This window comes from Sphaerodactylus townsendi, linkage group LG03 (genome assembly GCF_021028975.2).
Source record: "Sphaerodactylus townsendi isolate TG3544 linkage group LG03, MPM_Stown_v2.3, whole genome shotgun sequence".
NCBI lineage: Eukaryota > Metazoa > Chordata > Lepidosauria > Squamata > Sphaerodactylidae > Sphaerodactylus > Sphaerodactylus townsendi.
Genome location: NC_059427.1, coordinates 141,931,479 through 141,951,718, shown reverse-complemented (window position 1 = coordinate 141,951,718; position 20,240 = coordinate 141,931,479). Strand labels below are relative to the sequence as shown.

Sequence of the window (20,240 nt, the reverse complement as noted above, 5' to 3'; positions counted from 1 at the left end):
CCCTTTCCACTCAATTAGGACTAACCAAGTGGCTGATTCAGGTGTGGAAATGTAGTAGGGGATCAAAGAGCTAGACAAGCCATGGTCTGGGACAAGAGGGACAAATGGGAAGAGGGATGGCAGAGTATAGCAAACACTAGGGCTGAGGTGCTGTCCTGAAGGGAGAAGAGGGGGAAGACCAGATTGTACAACCAAGGAGGTGGGATAAGCACTGTTTCAAAAAGGGAAGGTTCAGGACCAGTCCAGGTAACAACTTGTTGGGAGCATCTAGAGCCGTGGTGGCGAACCTTTGGCACTCCAGATGTTATTGACTACAATTCCCATTAGCTCCTGCCAGCACCAGCCAATTGGCCATGCTGGCAGGGGCTGATGGGAATTGTAGTCCATAACATCTGGAGTGCCAAAGGTTCACCCCACTGATCTAGAGTTCAACTGGAAGCAGAAGTAAAGCTGCCAGGTTCCCCTTGGCCACTGGTGTCTATGTGGGGGAGAGCAGGGTTGCCAGTTTTAAATTTGGAAAGTCCTGGGAATCTGGGGGTAGAGCATGGGAAGTATATAGGAATCTCAATGGGGTACAATGTCATAGACTCAATCCTTCAAAGTATCCATTTTCTCCAGGGGAACAGAACTCTGGAGAAGAAATGTAATTCTGGAAGACACCTAGGTCCTACCTGGATGCTGGCATCCCTAAGCAAGAGGTACAAGGTGAAACAACTCCTCCCCTTGCATTCTGAGGACTGGGAAGCCTCCATCTGAGCATGGTCAAGATGTCTGACCATCATCAGGGGTCATTGGAGCAGGTGGATCCTCACAGGTACAATAAGCATTCATTTTCCTTACTGTGGGGTCCACCAACATCTTTATCAAGAAACCAAAATGTGTGCTTCACTGTCGTGTGAGATTTTAGCTATTCCTGATCAAAAGTTATTCTGTTATTGTTTTTGGACTTTGGACTTTTTGTATGTTGGCCCATACAGCCATCTATCCATCATCTTTGTAAGACCAAGAAGAGAGCCAGTGTGGTGCAGAGGCAAACAGGGAGCTGGAAGACCTAGTTTCAAATCCCCACTATGCTATGTGCACTTCCAAACTTGAGCTAGTCACTCTGTCTCAGCTCACAGAGGATAAAATGGAGGAGAGAACCACATAAGCCACCAAGAGCTTCTGGGAGGATGGGGTTCAATGTCATAGATGGGCAAGATAAAAACGTACTAGACAGATAAATAGACTTTCTTCTGTAATAAACATCCATAATTCCTACTGAATAACCCCGTTTTACACAGTCAAGCGCTTGAGGATCTTTTCAGCTGAAAAAGTCAAAACACACCACTAGAGGGTGCCACAGGACACATTGAAACCAAGGCCTCTTCCTCATCAGAACTACGATTCCCACAAGTCCTTGTGAAAAGCGAACTCGTTTCCCCCGCGCTTTCTTTCTTATGGGGAGGAGTTATGGCTATTATGCGAGATTACGAACTCTGGTTCTTTTGCTCCCCGACCTTCTACCCATCTATTATCGCCGCATATTCCCCTTCGGCCCTTACGGGCGATAAGCTGCACGCTAAGTGGGTGGACGGTGAGATGTACTTTGGGGCTGGAATAGTGGGTGAAGCAAAAAGGCGATGGAGTAACGATGCTGGGGAGAAAAGTGCCGCTGCACGACTTAATTTTAACTTTTCAAGAAACGGTTTCCGGTATGGACAGTGCCTCTGAGCATATGCAGAGTAACCCGTTAGTCAGTATTAAAGAGTATGGGGAAAGACCTGTTGGGACAGCGAATGTGACACACTAGTATGATTCAGTGGGTTTTAATACCCCAGAACCTCCCCCCCGCGCCCAAAGCATCATAATTGAGCAACTCTTATCTATATGTGTATGTATAGGATACAGAGATAAAGGCATGCATCGAATGACACTTTTGTGCCTGATGGAACTGTGGCCAAAACGTTTGCCAGTCTGTGAGTTCATGGGACAAATGAGCATCAAACGTGGGAGTTCCTGAGTCGCAATTCTCTCTCTGAGCCGCTGTAAAGCACAACAGTGTAGCTAGAAGGTGATCTTCTGCCTTTTTTTCCTTTTTTTCAGTGCAAAAGAATTACTTTCAGCGACAGGAGTTCTCATTCACACTGCATGATGATATTTATGTCCAGTATCAGTCTTTCAGCACCCCACAGGAACTGGAGAAAGAGATCCAGAAAATATGTCTTTACAAAATTGACATTGGGGCTGTATATTCACACAGGGTATGGAGTGCTTTTGAGCGATCCGATTGATGAATTAGACAAAAAATCTTTGGAATGAATCTTGTCGGGCCCCCTTCTTTAAGTGCTTTGAACACCATTTTGAAAACAGTTCTGTATGGATTTCACATCGCTTGCTAGATTATGGGAAGCTGGAGACTTGCAAGGTCTTGTAAGGGCATCTTGCTTTGCCCCGTATTCTCCTCACCTCCTATTTCCTCTGAGCTTAACCTGGCAGCCCCCACACCCTCTTTTCTGATTTCATTCTCTTTCTTCTCACCCACCAGCCAACCTACCTTTATCAGCCTCTTGTGTTCAACAAAACAGAAATGTAAATGATTGTAATCGGTTGTATACATTTTTTAGAAGACAGCAGTAAGAGGAAAGCATTTCCCTTAGTCAGAACTTACTCACTCCCTTCTTGGGTTCTTGAGGGTTTGAATCCCTGCTCTGCCATGGAAGCTTGGTGAGTGATTTTGGGCCAGTGATACACTCTCACCCAAACCTACTTCACAGGATTGTTGTGAGATTAAAATGGAGGAGAGGAGAACAATGTAAGCTGCTTCGTGTTCCCATTTGAGAAAAGGTAGGATATGAATAAAGTAAATAAAACAGGAAGGTTACATTCAGAAACCTGGATTAAAAGATCTTTATTTTTGCAAGACAGCACTGAAACAAACTATTGATCCATGCTATTATGCTGGGTCTTGTCTTTAAAACTGAGCAGATACATCCTTACTGAGCAATTAGAAAAAGCTATCCAATATAGCAAAAATTTAAATGTTTTAACCTTAAGAGCCATTAATATTTTAAAAAGTAATAAAGAAGCTGAGAATGTTAAAAAACCTTTTGATTCACAAGATAGAGAATGGTATGTAACCAAATAGCAAAATTAACAATGATCAGAATAGTCCCCTCTTTTTATTGAAGCTGACCCAGAATACCACAACAAAGAGTCAATTTCAATAATTTACAGACCTTTCCAGTTGACTAGTAGATTTTCACGGGGTATAAATTAATAATTTTATTAAAGAGTACTTGGTTATTAGTCTTCTTGTAAATTCAAGATCATTGTTTAACTTCACAGTATGGTAAACAGAGGGGCAGCAGAGAGCTAAAATCCCTCAGACACATACCTGCACCCGCTTATTTAAAGGTACATGTCCAGCATGAGAGAAAGAGAACAACCTTTTCCTCATACCAAGTTCATAGCCCATCCACTATTTTCTGCTCTACCCTTATGGTGCAGCCTGAACAGTTTTTGGCGAAGACCTTGTCAGCACAAAATCTGCCAATGCTGTGGGCAAATAAGACAGTGGGATGTAAAAGAACTGGGCATCCCAGCCTCCAGCATAGCGAGTCCGGGGGTGCTTGGAAGTCAAGGCATGTTCCATGCAGTCAGTGACCAGATACAGGTCTGTGGAGCAAGCTGAGAGTGAATCTTGGAATGCCTTGCGATCTGTGGAGAAGTAAAAGAGAGGGAGTCTGTAATGAGATCTGACGGAACAGGAAATAAGAAGACCCAGTTTGAAAAGTTTTAGATCAACAGTAACAGATAAACAGCAACAAGAGCCTCTCTTTGAAAGGAACACTCCAAATCTGGAAAAATCTTGCCTGTTCCCAAAGAAAGTTGAGGAACACAACAGAAGGAAGCCCTCCGGGGATGGGGCGGTATAAAAATCTAATAAAATAAATAAATAAATAAATAAATAAATTGACCTGGCACAGAGTTAGGCCAGCCTACTTCCAGGCTGCACCTATGCCTGTCTTCTCACCCATTCAGTAGACAGAAAGCAGATTACAGTAAAGGGACGATGGAATGCCTACATAAGGCACACAAGAGTGCTTCTATAATACACCCCATACCAGCCTTGCAAATATGCCCACAAAAGCTCACTCAGAAACAAGGCACCCCAAAAGAAGAGATCTACCAATATCCGCAAATTTCTATGCCTGGTTGTCCAGAGCCAGTTCTTACTCACCTCAGGCAACTGGGCTTGCTTTCCTAGCTACAGGTAGAGTCTCCTGACTAATCCCTCCTCTATCCTAACTATGCCTTATCTACAAATTACCTGCCATGGAAAGAAGAAGAGACATAACCAGAAGGAGTATTCATTGCCTGCATTGTCTAGCGCAGGGGTGTCCAACTCTGGGGCCCCAGATGTTAATGGACTACAATTCCCATCAGTCCCTGCCATCATGGCAAATTGGCCATGCTGGCAGGGACTGATGGGAACCACGAACATCTGAGGCCCCAGAGTTGGACACCCCTGGTCTAGCATATACAGATGAGCACATCAAGCTGCCTCATTCTGACTCAAACCCTTGACCTATTAAGGTCACAGCAGCAGAATTACTTCTTTCTAAAATAATTTAAGTCAATGGGTTTAGAAGAGGGCAACACTGCTCAGGATGGCACCGTAAGCAACTCTGACTGCCAGCAACTCTCCAGGGTCTCAGGTAAAAGCCTTTCATATTGGTATATTAAGTGCTTTCAAGTCACTTCCAATTTATGGCATCCTTTTGAATTAATGATCTCCATTACATCCCTTTGAATGAATGACTTCCCACTGTTAGCAGCCTTGCTCAGGTGTTGCAAACTGAGGGCTGTGGCTTCCTTGATTGAGTCAATCTCATTCATGGTTCTTCTTTTCCTGCTGCCTTCAACTTTTCTTAGCATTATTGTCTTTTTCAGTGACTCTTCTCGTAATGTGACCAAAGTATATTCGCCTCAGTTTAGTCATTTTAGATTCTTGGCTTGATTTGATCTAGAACCCACTGATTTGACTTTTTAGTGTTCCATAAAACTCTCCTCCAACACAACATTTCAAATGAATCAACTTTCATACCCATACATAGTAGTGGGCAATACTATGGCATGAATTAACTTGATCTTGGTTGCCTGTGACACATCCTTACACTTAAATATCTTTTCAAGTTCCTTCCCAGTCTCAGTCTCCTTCTGATTTCTTGGTTGCTGTCTCTCTTTTGATTGATGATGGAACCAAGGAATAGAAAAGGAATAGAAAATCTTGAACAATTTCAATGTTTTGATTGTTAACCTTAAAGTTGTGTAATTCCTTATTAGTCATTACTTGTCTTTTTAATGTTCAGCAGAAATCCTGCTTTAGCATTTTCTGCTTTAACTTTGATCAAAAGTCATTCACGTCTTCATTATCTTCTGCCAGCAGCGTGGTGTCATCTGCGTATCTCAAATTGTTAACGAGTTGACGTTTTTAACTGGAGATGCCAGGGACTGAGCCCAGGGACTTCTACATGCAAAGCAGATACGCTTTGCAGCAGTGGCGTAGGAGGTTAAGAGCTCGTGTATCTAATCTGGAGGAACCGGGTTTGATTCCCAGTTCTGCCGCCTGAGCTGTGGAGGCTTATCTGGGGAATTCAGATTAGCCTGTACACTCCCACACATGCCAGCTGGGTGACCTTGGGCTAGTCACAGCTTCTCGGAGCTCTCTCAGCCCCAACTACCTCACAGGGTGTTTGTTGTGAGGGGGGAAGGGCAAGGAGTTTGTAAGCCCCTTTGAGTCTCCTGCAGGAGAGAAAGGGGGGATATAAATCCAAACTCTTCTTTCACTACACAACAGCCCTGCATGAGTGCAAAAAGCTATTTACAGCAGACAATGAAGATTGTACATGGAGGAAGAGGAAATTAGCAAAAAACAAATGAGGTGTAAAACAAGAGCTGTTCACTTGTCAGTGTATATCAAGACTGGAGGGAAAAGGAAAAAAGGGAACGCTGCTGGAGCAGGAAAAGAGAGGGGACTAAACAGTGGTTGTCAGAAGTTGTAAGGCTTGTTAAAGAATGACTTGGACATTCCGGGAGGAAAATCCTCCATTGAATTCTTGTCCAAAACTCAACATTATTTACAGGTTAGAACAATTTACCTGTGACACCCTTGAACTGATCTCTCACTGTCTAATTTAACCTCAGAGATAAAATGAGGGGATGGGATAGACTAGAGCTGGATTATAGAGGGGGTTAAATTTCTACCATGCATTCTTTTTCTTGGAGAAACTTACAACACCCTCTCCCAGTGGCGTAGCGCCAATGTGGTGGGGGGACACGATGCCCCGAGCGCACACCAGGGCATTCCGGGGCGCGGGGCGCAAGCGTGCCCAGGACGCAGTTCCCCCTTGCTCCGCCCCTGCCCTCTCCACACACACACAAGTTGCCATTAGACTCACAAATGCCTGTATTAATTCTGCCCCACCACCATCACCACTGAGTCTATTAGTAATTCACAGGATCCTCTGTTGGGCAAAAGGCATAAAGGAAAAGAGAGATAACAACTTGTCCAAGTGCCATGGCTTCGATTCAGAAATGAGAGGATGCTTTTCTTTCGGCCTCCCCTAATCCTCAGCAGTGTTGAGATGATAGGCCAAAGATGCATATGCTGATGACTGATTTCTTTTTCAGGCACAAACCAAGAACCTTGAAGCGGTTGGCAAGGTCATACTCACTGAAGCACCTAGAAATGCCTGTTAAAATATAGACCCTTCATCCCAATGGCTGAACCAGTGCATAGCTATTCCCAGATTCAGATCACCAGCAAAACCCATCACATTGCCCCTGTACTGAGACTGTAAAGGACTTACATTTGTCAAAATATATCTGGCCATAGCTTTCTTTGGTTTCTTGTGGAACACTGGTCCAAATCTGATCCAAATTGTTGAGGCGCATTTGGATGTTAGTCATGCCTGTTCTGAAGTAGCCTGGTTCTACTATGGATATTTTCACCCCAAACGGACGGAGCTCGCGTCTAAAAAAACAGATAAATAACAGGCAACTGTTAAAAACACCACAATGATTTTGTGACATGCTTCTGCAGACTAGGTGCCCACCCTTTTCACAGACTATAATTAAAGGTATTGGATATTTCACCTTTTTTGAGGTGAGATTTCACTTCCCATATTCAGTCATAGTGAACACTGGTGGAAATGCTATTGTGGTGAACCCAACAATGAAGTAAACTCAGTTGCTAATGATGGTCAACTGATGTTCTAGAGCTACCTGAAGATATTCCCTCAATGACTTTGGAGGGCAGCAAATATTTCTTCATCATCAGCACAAGAAGCCGCCTTATATTCAGTCAGACCCTTGGTCCATCCAGGTCAGTACTGTCTACTCTAACAGGCTCCCCAGGATCTTAGGAAGAAGTCTTTCCCATCACCTACAACCAGTCCTTCCCCTACACCTCTGAAGATGCCAGTCACAGATGTAGGTGAAACGTTAAGAACAAGGTCTACCAGACCACGGCCACACAACCTGGAAGACCCACAACAACATGTTACATTTTACACAAATTCACCACAGGGACTTGCAGTTACACTGCAGCAGTAAGTCCCTACAGGCAATTCTTATACAAAGCACTCTATGGCCCATTATGTATAGAACACTTACCCTGGGGCTCTTCACTACGCAGTCGGCTCATCTTTCATTTCATTTTCATTTCATTATTAGATTTATATACCGCCCTCCCCCGAAGGAGGAACTCACTGTACAGATTGTCCACTGAACTCTCCTGGGTCTGCTTTTCCTGCTTCTCTTACATCCACCCATCAACTCACTCTTAAAGGTACAGATCTCATCACACCCTGTACTCTCAAGATTGCTGGCTTTGTGAAAGTCTTTAAATTACTATTATATCAGTATTTCTGTTATTGAAATTATATTGATATTGTAGCTTTTCCAAAACATAACACACACACACACCCATGAACGAGGCAAAGCAATTCCCTGGACCACAAACTCCTGAAGAAGGGGACCATGTTCTACAGCTGATATTCTCTCCCCCTCCCCTCCCCTCCAGAGAAGTAGCCCCTCAGTTTTGAATCTGGAAGCCACAGCCAATGAAAATGTGCATAGAATGTTAAAAAACTGTGACATATAACAAGGGTGGATGTGAATGGCATGGGTCATTGTGACCTAGTTGGCAGATCTTTGTATTCATAATGAGAGCCTAGGATAGGCAAGGATCTGCTTGCTGAAGGTCCACATACTAGATATCTTCTCCAATAGGGATGCCAGTCCACTGACCGGTGGTAATAAAGATACATTGCAAAAGCTACCTATTAAATCTATCCCAACAGAGACCTAATTAAAAATTTCTTCCACTAATTTCAAAAAGCTGGCTGTCCCACCAAAAGATTAAAATGTGGTTCTGCATTGCTTGGTGGAAGTGAAAGCAGTGTGCTTTCGCTGTAGAAAATAGTCCAGATATTAAAATGGCCGCTACAGATAAAACCACCTGTATCTCTGAAATCCCTTGGGCTATCACAGAAATTTTAACTACATTCAGCTCACTGGCCCCTGAGGATTCTCCACCATTAATTGTTGTTGTTTTTTAAATTCAAACTCACCAATTTTTTTCAGAATAATACCTGTACCTCTGGAATCTCTTGGCCTATCACAACAGTTTTAACTGCATTCTGCTTGGGTCACCTATGGATTCTTCTCCATCCATCAGTTTTTTAAAAAACTCAAACTTTTCAATTTCATAATTTTTTTTTGGTCCCCTAAAATAGCTACCACTTCCTATCAATATAAAGAAGGTTCAGGAAGTGGTTGTAGATTAATTCAACACTGAAGATCTATCTTTATGTGCAATAAGGTATAGTTTCTTCATTCAGGAAGAAAACGAGTTAACACAGCCCGAGATACTTGAGGAGTGACCTGATACATGATAATTCTTCGGTTAGAAAAGGATTACCTCAGGCTATCAGAAAAGCCTCTACCCCGTATTTAGATGGGGAATAGCCTCCTCCGTAGGAAGCCAGCCGACCCAGGATGCTGGCCATGTTGACCACCCTTCCCTTGGCCTTCTTCACCAGGGGCAACATATGTAGAGTCACATCAATCAGATCAAGTAAGTTGACATCAAGCACTTTCACAAAATCGTTTTTGGTCAGCCATTCATTGGGAGCTGCAGGAAGCACAATTCCTGCATTGTTCACCAGGCCCCAGAGCCCTGTGGAGAAGAAAGTAGATGAAGACATAAATAGAGAAGTACTGAAATCCACCCCAGCCAATCAGACCTTGTAACTATGGGATGGGATCATTTGATCTCATAGTGAGAAGCATTGTTGGGCTCAGAGTTCTCAGAAGCCTGCAACCAAGAACCTCATTAGGCCAAGGGAAAAGACTTCTGAAACCAAATCTGAACTAAAATTGGAATTAAAATCAGGCAGATGACTGACGTTTTGGTATCATTGGTTAAGAAGAGTTCACAATGCTACCTGCCCTGTCTATTCACCTGTCCAGTGAACTCATGTTTTTATCCCACACTTCCTCCAGAAGTCAGCCCACTGTACCTTTGTTGCCCACGCAGCCTTTCACCCACTCTGTTGCCGCAGCAACACTCTCTGTGCTGGTCACATCCAGGATGAAGGTTTTCAGCCGGTCAGATGCAAGTCTTTCTAGTTCCTCAGCTCCCTTCTGGGTAAAACATCCCGCCAAGACCCGCATGCCTTGCAAATCCAGCTGCCGGGCAAGCTGGTTGCCGAAGCCAGAATCACAGCCAGTGATGAAGACATATTTCTCCCTCAGGTTCTCCACCGTCTGTCTCTCCAGGTACCATCGGATCAAGAAGAACAGTGCCAGTGAGATTGCCAGATAGAGCCACATGCTTGCCTGGTATGACCAAAAAAAAAACCAAAAAAAGGAGGGAATTTTTTTTTAAAAAAAAATCTGCATTCTGGGTTTAATCTGTTCCCTATAGTCTCTTTCTGTGATTATCAAACAGAAAGACACTCTTTGGAAAGTGTTTCGGGTTAATGTACAATCTTTGGCCGTTTCCGCACAGCCACGCGTACCGGCGGAAGTGCGTCATTATAGACCGCGCGCCCCCAGGACTGTTCACACAAACGGTCCCAGTAGGGGCGGGGAAGACGGAGCAGCCTGTGCCGAGGCTGTGCCGTCGCCTGAACGCCTTACCGTCCTTCCGACCTTCCGGTGCGTCGCCCAGGCCAGGGCTGTTTTTAGCGTCCCTGGGTCGCTGTATTCCGCCCGTGCAGAAACAGCCTTAGGCATGCGTATCCTGTGGTTCATTGTACCTTTTCTGTGGGAATTGCATTTCACATAAGGAGGTCAATGCACCCCTAATACTTTCTGGTATAGACTAACATTGTTTTGTAGAGATTAACAAAGCTGTTTGGCCTCACTTTTCCTTTTCAGAGTGGCTATACAGTAGAGTTTTGACTGTGGCAAAGTGATAGGCCAAAGTTTTTCAGAAGTTGGCTTACAATCCAAATTACTTATATTTAAAAAATCAATTTTTACAGCTAATCCCACCCCATTCTCTGGACACATTTGGCTACCTCTCCAACATTCTTGGGCTAAGCGGTGGGATTCAGCAGGTGGGATTCAGCAGGTATGCACTACTTCGGCAGAACCGGTTGTTAAAATGATGCTTGTAAACAACCAGTTGTTAAATTATTTGAATCCCACCACCGGAACCGGTTGTTAAATTATTTCAATCCCACCGCTGGACTGAACTAAGGGGTGGATCAAGATCAATGCTGTTAACACATGGGCAGCCATCTCAGTAACCAGAATGAAAGCCAGAGTGGTGTAGTGGTTAAGAGCAGTGGACTGTAATCTGAAGAACTGGATTTGTTTCCCTACTCCTGCACATGAAGCCTTCTGGGTGACCTTGGGCAGGTCATGGTCCTCTCATGAGAATCCTTATGGTAGAGAAAAATGGGGCATAGAAATCAGCTCTTCTTCTCTAACTCCAAACCTACTCCAACTCAATATACTGTTTCCTGATGATTGTAGTTTTTACCAGAGAATGATGGAACCATAACAAAAGCCTTAAATTGTTAATAGAAACACCATGTCCACAAAACTCAATAATACCTTTTATCTGCAAGATTCTACTAACCCTGTCGTCCCTACTTTTCTGTTACCCTTTCTTGCTTCACTCCCTTCATACCCTGGGTTTAAAAAACTTTTGTCCTTAGTAGGCTCTTCCAACCTACACTGAATGAGCAATTATTCCAGAAACATAAGCTATACCTCTGCTTTCCCATTATCCACTGGTGTCCAGCAGAGATTATTCTATTCTATTCTCCAGCTATATGCTATCCTAGGCTAACTCCAAAAAATCCAATGACTTTCAGTACCGCCTATAACCATGGTGGCGAACCTTTGGCACTCCAGATGTTATGGACTACAATTCCCATCAGGTCCTGCCAGCATGGCCAAATTGGCCATGCTGGCAGGGCCTGATGGGAATTGTAGTCCATAACATCTGGAGTGCCAAAGGTTCGCCACCACTGGCCTATAAGCTTCCTATGTCCAACCCTATCTTTGTACCCCTGAACTTTGCCTCTCTATTAATCCTACACCTCCAGCTGTATATTGCCGACCTCAGTGGTGGCAAACCTATGGCACGCATGACAGAGGTGGCACTCAGAGCCCTCTTTGTGGGCACATGCGCCGCCGCCCCAGTTTGGGAACTTGGCAGTAACATAGCACGAAGGGGGCGCGATACACTGGACGCTTGCCCCTGTGGGGGAATGGCGAGGGCATTTCCGGGTCATGGTGGGGATGTTTCAGGGCATTCCGGGGGTGTTCCAGGGACGCAGGGGCATGGCAGGGATGCAGGACACATGTGTGCCCCAGGTGCAGTTTCCTTTTGCTCTGCCCCTGGCACTCAGTCTCTAAAAGGTTCGCCATCACTGGCCTACCTCCACTTGGATGTCTCAAACTCGGTAAGTCTATAAAGGAACAATTCATCTTTCCTTCAGAGCCCTTCCTCCTTGTATATTCTCCTCATCAGTCAACCAAGGGGAAAAAAGATTCGGTTTTGTCTTTGACAGTTTCCCCCTCCTGTGCTTCTCATATTCAGTCTGTTGCCAAGTTACTTCTTTCTTGTTGCAGAAAGATACCCTTTCTTCTCCACTACTTTAGCAAAAAAAAAAACCCCTGTGGTTCAAGCTCCAACCATTTCTCTTTTGACTACTGCAGCCTCCTCCTCTCAGGCCTTCTGTTTATTGTACCATCATTTCCGCCCCCCTCACATCTATCCAGCATTCCACCACCAAAATAATTCATCTCTCTCATCACTCTGACCAGGTGTCCTCCTTCCTATGATCCATTGTTTTGGTTTCTGTTCACACCTTGATCACACTCAGGCTCCTCATCCTTACCCTCAGAGTTTAAAGCTCTCCTTTATATCTCCACTTCCACTTTCCTCTCCCTTATATCTCCACTTCTACTGCCACAATCCCTGTCATTTTCTTTCTTTCTTTACAGGGATAATAATAATGAGAGCCAGTGTGGTGTAGTGGTTAAGAGCAGGTGCACTCTAATCTGGAGAACCAAGTTTGATTCCCCACTCTGCCACTTGAGCTGTGAAAGCTTATCTGGTGAAGTAGTGTAGCTTATGCACTCCAACACATGCCAGCTGGGTGACTTTGGGCTAGTCACAGTTTTTTGAAGCCCTCCCAGCCCCAGTCACCTACCAGGGCATTTGTTGCGATAGGGGGGTGGAGGGAAAGGAGTGTGTAAGCCAGGGACGTAGGTATAGATTTTCTATGGGGGAGTTCAGGGGTGGGGCCACGCCTCCCCAAGCCCCGGCCCCAGTGCTTATAAAAGCAGCTCTCTGAGGCCAGGGACAGCAAACTCCCCTGCCTTGCCCTCCCCCACCCACCCACCAGCTGGGCTCCCAGCTGGCAGCCCCTTCTGCCCTCCCCTTTGGGCAAAGACGTAACTAGGGAAAAATGGAACCTGGTGCAAAATCTGGGTTTTGTGCCCCCCCCTCTCCCGAGAGGCCGCTGTGATGCTGGAATCCAGGGACGTAGGTATAGATTTTTAGGAAGGGTGGGGGCGGGGCCATGCCCCCACCCACCCCTGGGGCATGGCCAAGCCTCCCCAAGCTCCACCCCTAGCCCCAGTGCTTATAAAAGCAGCTCTCTGAGGCCGGGGACAGCAGACTCCCCTGCCCTGCCTGCCCACCCACCAGCTGGGTTCCCAGCCGGCAGCCCCTTCTGCCCTCCCCTCTGGGCAGAGACGTAGCTAGGAAAAAATGGTGCCCCCCTCTATTCCAGGCGACCGCTTTGATGCTGGAGTCCACCCCCAAACAGCATCACTTTCAATGGTGTTTAGACTGGGGAGCCCAGATTCTCCTGTTAAATCCACCTTAAAGGGAGAATATGAGGTCCCCAGTTAAAACAACATTGAAAGTGATGCTGTTTTGGCGTGGATTATTCCCCACTCAACAGCATCACTTTCAGTGTTTAAACTGGGGACCTCACATTCTCCCTTCAAATCCATGCTGAAGGGTGTGGATTTAAAAGGAAAATCTGGGGGAATTTTGGGGGTGCCTACTGTCAGGGGTGCAATTATTAATCTAGCAGCACCAAACTTTCAGGGTATCTTTAGGAGACTCTCCTGATGATACCACCCAGGTTTGGTGCAGTTTGGCTCAGGGGGGCCAAAGTTATGGACCCTCAAATGTGTAGCCCCCATCTTCTATTAGCTCCCATTGGAAACAATGGGGGATGGGGGCACCCCCTTTGAGAGTCCATAACTTTGGACCCCCAGGACCAAACTTCACCAAACCTGGGTAGTATCATCAGAAGAGTCTCCCAAACAATCCCTGATAGTTTGGTGCCGCTAGCCTAAAAACAGCACCCCCTGCAGGCCAAAAACCGAAAAACACTAAAAAAATACAAAAAAACACAAACAGAAGGCGGAGCTTTGGACATGCAATGGGGGGGTTGAACCCCAGAACCACCCCCCCCCTTATCTACGTCCTTGGTGTAAGCCCCTTAAAGGAGAGAAAGAGGGAATAAAAATCCAACTCTTCTTCTTCTAATGTATGGATGTTGGTTTCAACTGGGAAAGCCACACAGAATTTCTTTGCCTTGATCTAAGTTGAAGCAGCGTTCTGCTGCCATTCAGCTTTTAAACTTTGGGAAAAGAATCTCTCCATATCTCATCTGATTAGACCTCTTAGCTCCTAAGCTGCCCAAGCTGCCTAACCAATTCAGGTAGGCCTAATATTAGGGTCACCAACCTCTAGTTCTCCCAGATTGACAACTGATCTTGGGATGACAGAAATCTGTCCCCCTGGCCAGGGGAAAAGAATGAATTGCATGGTATCACATCCCTCCTGAGCTCCCTTCCCCTCTCAACTCCCCCATTCCTTGGCACCCCACCCCAGATCTGCAGGAATTTTCCAAAGCAGAGCGGGCAACCCTATGGATATAGAAGAAACAGAATCAGCAGTCTTACTACAAGGACTTCCATAAACCAGGAGCAGTTTTACCAGTATCTGCAATTTCTTTCTGTCACAAATGCATAGCTTTCCCAAACCACCCTAACTTTTGTTTCAGGTACTGCAGTCAGACGAAAAAGAGGACAGAATGCTGTACAACATTACAGAAGGATGGTAAAAAGCTACATAACATTTTGCCCCTCCCCAACAGGTTGCACCTACCAAGTGATTTTTCTCTACTGTTTTTTTATCTGCCTCTGTTCCCCTAGTTCTAGGCCACGTTCCACACACCCCCCTTCATACCATTCTATTTCTGGTCTCCTTTCTCTACTAATGACAAGCTTTTGCTGATGTCCTCCCAAGTGAAAGAGAGCCCCACAAGTGTCCAACTCTTGGTTCTCCTGCTTTATTGAGCTGTAGGAAGTATGTCCCAGTGGACTCTTTTATGCTATATTTTATGCTATAATTTATATTTGCTATATGCTATATTTGCTATTTGCTATATTTTATGCTATATCACAGACACACAAGTTACTTGTATTGATGAACAATTTAGTTTTGAAGTTTATAGGAAGAGTTATAACACAACTTTTATTTATTTTACTTTATTTATTTTAGATTTCTAGGTCACCCATTCCCAGGAAAGGGCTCAGGGCAGTGTACAATACATATCCATATATAAGACATATAAAGTACAATACAATTAAGGATATAGTTAAAACAATAAAAGCATAAAAACAATATCCAGTAATAAACCCAATAAACAGGATGACGACTTCTCTATATGGACCCATAGGAGGCCTCGATATAACTGGTAATTCAACCCAGCTGGCTAGATGGAAAAAGCCTGGTGGAACAGCTCTGTCTTACAGGCCCTGCAGAACTCATTCAGGTCACACAGGGCACTGATCTCCGTGGGAAGCTTGTTCCACCAGGCGGGGCCAGGACTGAGAAAGCCCTGGCCCTCGTTGAAGCCAGCCAGGCGTCCTTCGGGCTGGGGATTCTCAGAAGGTTCACCTCCGACGACCATCGTGATCACCCTTTTGGAACAAACAGGACACAACTCCAGCTTCCATTCATAAGCTCTTTACTTGTTTCAGGTAGTTAACAGCACTCCTGCAAGCTTAAGCTCCTCCATTACACCAACCCCATCCAGAGGTGTAGCTAGGGAAAATGGAGCCCGGGGCAAAATCTGAGTTTTCCGCCCCCCGCCCTTCCCCCCCACACACAACCAAAGAATGGTTTTTAGCACCAGGTCATCTCACAGTCACCTTCACATTATAGAACATGCCCTAACTGAGCCAGCATGGTGTAGTGGCTAAGAGCAGGTGCACACTAATCTGGAGAACGGGGTTTGATTCCCCGGTCTGCCACTTGAGCTGTGGAGGCTTATCTGGGGAACCAGATTAGCTTGTGCACTGCAGCATATGCCAGCTGGGTGACCTTGGACTAGTCACAGTTCTTCGAAGCTCTCTCAGCCCCACCGACCTCACAGGTGTTTGTTGGGGGGGGGGGCAAGGACATCGGTAAGGGGGGTTTCCCGGGTTTAAACCCCCCCATTACATGTCCGAAGCTTTGACCCCATTTGTGTTTTTTTGTATTTTTAACGTGTTTTTTTCAGTTTTTGGCATGCAAGGGGTGCAGTTTTTAGGCTAGCAGCACCACAATTGCAGGGATTGTTTGGGAGACACTCCTGATGATACCACCCAGGTTTAGTGAGGTTTGGTTCAGGGGGTCCAAAGTTATGGACTCCCAAAGAGGGTGCCCCATCTCCCATTGTTTACAAAGGGAGCTAATAGGAGATGGGGGCTACACATTTGAGGGTCCATAACTTTGGACCCCCTGAACCAAACTTCACCAAACCTGGGTAGTATCATCAGGAGAGTCTCCTAAAGATCCCCTGAAAATTTGGTGCTGCTAGCTTAACAATTTTCTTTTTAGAACAAGCCAGCTGGATCAGACCAGAGTCCATCTAGTCCAGCTCTCTGCTACTTTCAATGGCCCACTAGGTGCCTTTGGGAGCTCACATGCAGGATGTGAATGCAATGGCCTTCTGCGGCTGTTGCTCCCGATCACCTGGTCTGTTAAGGCATTTGCAATCTCAGATCAAAGAGGATCAAGATTGGTAGCCATAATTGCACCCCGGCAGCAGGCACCCCCCAAATTTCCCCAGATTCTCCTTTTAAATCCATCCCCTTCAGCATGGGTTTAAAGGGAGAATCTGAGGTTCCCAGTTTAAATATTGAAAGTGATGCTGTTTCAGGGTGGGGGATAATCCACCCTGAAACAGCATCACTTTCAATGTTGTTTTAACTGGGGACCCCAGATTCTCCCTTTAAGGTGGATTTAAAAGGAGAATCTGGGCTCCCAAGTTTAAACACCATTGAAAATGATGCTGTTTGGGGGTGGATTCCAGCATCACAGTGGCCGCCCACGGGGGGCATGCGCAAAACTCAGATTTTGCACAGGGCTCCATTTTTCCTAGCTACGCCTCTGCCAGGAGGGGAGGGCAAAAGGGACTGCCAGCTGCCGGCTGGGAGCCCAGCTGGGGGGGCGTGGCCTTAGAGAGCTGTTTTCATAAGCGCTGAGGCCAGGGGCGGGGCTTGGGGAGGTGTGGCCACGCCCTTGAACCCACCCCATAAAAAATCTATACTTACGTCCCTGCCTCACTCACAAATCTGAACACACCCAGGACTCTCTAGTTTAAACAACATTGAAAGTGATGTTGTTTGGGAGGGTGGGAATCCACCCTGAAACAGCATCACTTTCAAATATTAGAAGAAGAAGAGGAGGAGGAGGAGTTTGCATTTATATCCCCCTTTTCTCTCCTGTAGGAGACTCAAAGGGGCTTACAATCTCCTTGCCCTTACCCCCTCACAACAAACACCCTGTGAGGTAAGTGGGGCTGAGAGAGCTCCGAGAAGCTGTGACTAGCCCAAGGTCACCCAGCTGGCATGTGTGGGAGTCTACAGGCTAATTTGAATTCCCCTGATAAGCCTCCACAGCTCAGGCGGCATATTAAATATGTGATGGCATCTAGTTTATCAGTGGTATTGCCAGTTCCTTCATTAACTTGAAGGTTGTGCTTTTCTCAGATGCTTTTTTTGAGAATGAATTCAGAACATCCCCACTCCTACATTACTACCATTCTTCCAACTGTACTCTTTAGTCCCAAATGGGCATGGGCCTATAGCATAAAATGTAGGCATGGGCCTGTAGCATAAAATGATGGAGCAACCAGTCCTTCAAATTATCTTCAAATGCATGTAAAGAGGCTGAACTCTGCTCATTGTATTTTTGGATAGGGTACCTGTTGGGATTTGCAAGTGTCTGTCACAATTCAGGCATAAAGGGGTTAACTATGTGTATGCTAATTAGTTAACTGAGGGAAGAGTTTTATGACCAGTTCATTGATTAAGCTATTGGTCAGCTAACCCCTGCATTGTTTATGTGAGACAAGTCATGTAGTCAAAGGTAATAAAGTTAAGTATGTTTCTTTGTCTCACTTCAGTACAGACTCGCTCATTCACACGTTCTTTGCTACAAGATTCACCTTGTGAATCTCTGCCTTGCTACATAGGCACTATGTGGGAGCCCATGGTCCTAAGCAATGTAACTAAGTTAGTACTAGAATAGAAAGTTGTTCTTTGTTTTCTTCCATGTAAACCCTTCCCTTATTAGTAAGTAAACTCTTTTATATAATAATAGCAACTGTCTCATGGTCTCTTATTCCGCACTCTGCTAAATATCAAGTTTAATAATCCAACAGTACCTTAACTCAACTTCTCTGCTTCTAAAGAAAACAGGGCCTGTCATATTAGCACAGACTTCCTCATGTGACCTAACCTTCAACGGTTGTTGTAAAACTGTAATGGCAGAAGAAGTTAAAGAAATAACTCAAGTTAAATATATGATCTGGGGGAGCAGAGAGGCCAACAGCATCTAATCTAACCCTTCCAAGAGCTTCAAAGTACCACAGATGACCTAAGAAGACGAACAGCGTTTTTGGACAGGAAGCTCCTGCATGTCCCAGCCTTGCTTAGGAATTTGGGAGGTGTTCTACACACACAATTTTTTTAAAAAAGGAACCATAAACAGAAGGCCAGAAAAGCAGGCACAAGCCGCAGCCATCTCCTTCTGAAAGCGGAGAGGGGTTGCAAAGCCATGCAGGGGGTTTTGCTCAAGAGCCATCTCCCTCTCCCCTCCCCACCCCCCAATCACAGTGGCAGCACTGCTGCCTTCTGCAGAAAAACTTTTGGGTAACTTACTTCCAGGGAGTGAGATCAAAACGCTCTTTTCAGGTGGAGCTGCACGCGCTGGCCTTTCAGGCCCTGGAGGAAGAGCTTCTCTCGCTCGGGACATCAGCCAGCTCACTCCTCCCAGTAATGAAGCTCTAACGCCCTCCCTTTTGACAAGCTTTAACGCCGGACTCTGAAAAAGCAAAAAACAGGGAGGGAAAAAGTATTTCAAAAGGATTTTCATCTAAAATGAAAGGGAGACTTGAGACAGGAGAAGTGCCACCATGAAGGTGCCCGAACTGCTACAACTCTGCAGTCAGCACCAATTTTTCCTCCCATCCTGCTAAGCATATGCCTTAAAACAAGCGAGCACGCAGGAAACGGTGAAAAACAGGGTGTGTGTGTGTGTGTGTGGCATGATAGTTAGGAACCCCAAAGTCCTGAAGAAGACGAGATGTGTCAAACAGCCATCCTTCCCAAAAAGCAAAACTTAGGTGTCCCTACCTTGGCATTGCCTTGCAGGTTGCAAATTCTCGCCTCTTCTACAGAGGAGAAAACTTTCCAAGTGGTTTCTAGCAGCCCAGCTCGTGCCCCAGCATCACTCCTGCGGTCTCTGCCTGGCCTGCTCTGCCAGGTCTGGTGGGATCGGGCTGGGCCGGGCCAAAGGGCACATTGCAGCGGCCCCACTAGGTCACTCCTTCAGCTGGTGGAGCCTCCGCTGGCTGAAAGAGCAGCCTATTAAAGGAAAAGACACGCGTTGTACCTGCCGCTATTTACCATCTTATATAATTCATAAGCCAAATGTAAGATATATCGACAACCGTGCAATATCAAGTACAACAATCTTAACACATCAAAGTACTCTATAACATATATACAATCAAGACATCCTGTCTGTCTTGCCCTGCCAGCCTGAGACTGGCTCTTCAGTCTTCCTGGCCCTTCTCCTTGATTGGAGCCTGGCTGGGGCTGTGCTGGCCCTGCACCACTCTCTAAGGCTGTTGAGAACTACTGATTGCAGCTTGGCGAGGGCTGTACTGTCTCTACCCTGTTCCCTGGAACTGCTGAGGCTTGCTCTTGCTGCTCAGGCTTCTTGTTGCTGACTTCCTGGTGTTCCCTGCTCCTTGCAGTAAGTCCAGCGGTGGGACTGTCAGTTGTGGGGTGCTCCATGGTCCCTGAGTGGGCAAGGAGGGGGTGGAACAGGCCGTTGGGGGCTGGGAGGAAGCTCTGTCCCTGAACGTGACCACAAGGGAATTAGATATTGACAATAAAGAAACTGAAATAGTTAAACATTTGTTATTCCTTGGCTTAATCATTGATCAAAAGTAAGGTGACCAGATGGTCACCTTCGCCAACCGGGACAGGCGTTAGGCCCCCCCTCCCGATGCCTTTCGCGCCTCAGGGCCACACAGCAGCTGCAGAGGCTGCGCTTCCCACCCTGTCTGGGAAACGGCAGCTTCCAGAATGCCGTGTGCTCCTGTGGCCGCGCGGGAGGCTGCCACACTGCCTTGCGCCACAGA

At 45.9% G+C, this 20,240-nt stretch overlaps 2 protein-coding genes across 4 annotated transcripts; one reads left to right on the top strand and one right to left on the bottom strand.

The window, feature by feature from the left end:
• The first annotated feature begins 1,480 nt into the window (after positions 1-1,480).
• Positions 1,481-6,989, top strand: LOC125430226 (DNA primase small subunit-like). 3 transcript variants are annotated; one of them, XM_048492083.1, is made up of 3 exons: positions 1,810-1,958; positions 2,086-2,243; positions 6,676-6,989. In XM_048492083.1, exons 1-3 carry the CDS (start codon positions 1,901-1,903, stop codon positions 6,742-6,744), a joined length of 285 nt encoding a protein of 94 aa, XP_048348040.1. In that variant the 5' UTR covers positions 1,810-1,900; the 3' UTR covers positions 6,745-6,989. The 3 variants fall into 3 exon arrangements, 1 of the variants encoding a protein (XP_048348040.1); XR_007244111.1 differs by lacking the exons at positions 1,810-1,958; positions 2,086-2,243 and adding an exon at positions 1,481-1,576; XR_007244110.1 differs by lacking the exons at positions 1,810-1,958; positions 6,676-6,989 and adding an exon at positions 1,511-1,576 and having other exon boundaries at positions 2,086-2,305.
• LOC125430225 (17-beta-hydroxysteroid dehydrogenase type 6-like) lies at positions 2,861-19,338 on the bottom strand. The gene is given in 7 exon segments (XM_048492082.1): positions 2,861-3,699; positions 6,855-7,018; positions 8,969-8,981; positions 8,984-9,226; positions 9,570-9,888; positions 18,751-18,913; positions 19,225-19,338. Coding segments are annotated over 5 exon segments (954 nt in total). The 5' UTR covers positions 9,883-9,888; positions 18,751-18,913; positions 19,225-19,338; the 3' UTR covers positions 2,861-3,478.
• Positions 19,339-20,240: the final 902 nt, after the last annotated feature.

What these genes read in the sequence shown, in the direction of transcription:
- LOC125430226 (XM_048492083.1), top strand. Translation starts at nt 1,901, where the DNA reads ATGCATCGAATGACACTTTTGTGCCTGATGGAACTGTGGCCAAAACGT. An exon ending in GCCAAAACGTTTGCCAGTCT is followed by an intron (nt 1,959 to 2,085) that starts GTGAGTTCATGG and finishes CCTTTTTTTCAG; the next exon opens with TGCAAAAGAATTACTTTCAG. An exon ending in GGGCTGTATATTCACACAGG is followed by an intron (nt 2,244 to 6,675) that starts GTATGGAGTGCT and finishes TTTCTTTTTCAG; the next exon opens with GCACAAACCAAGAACCTTGA.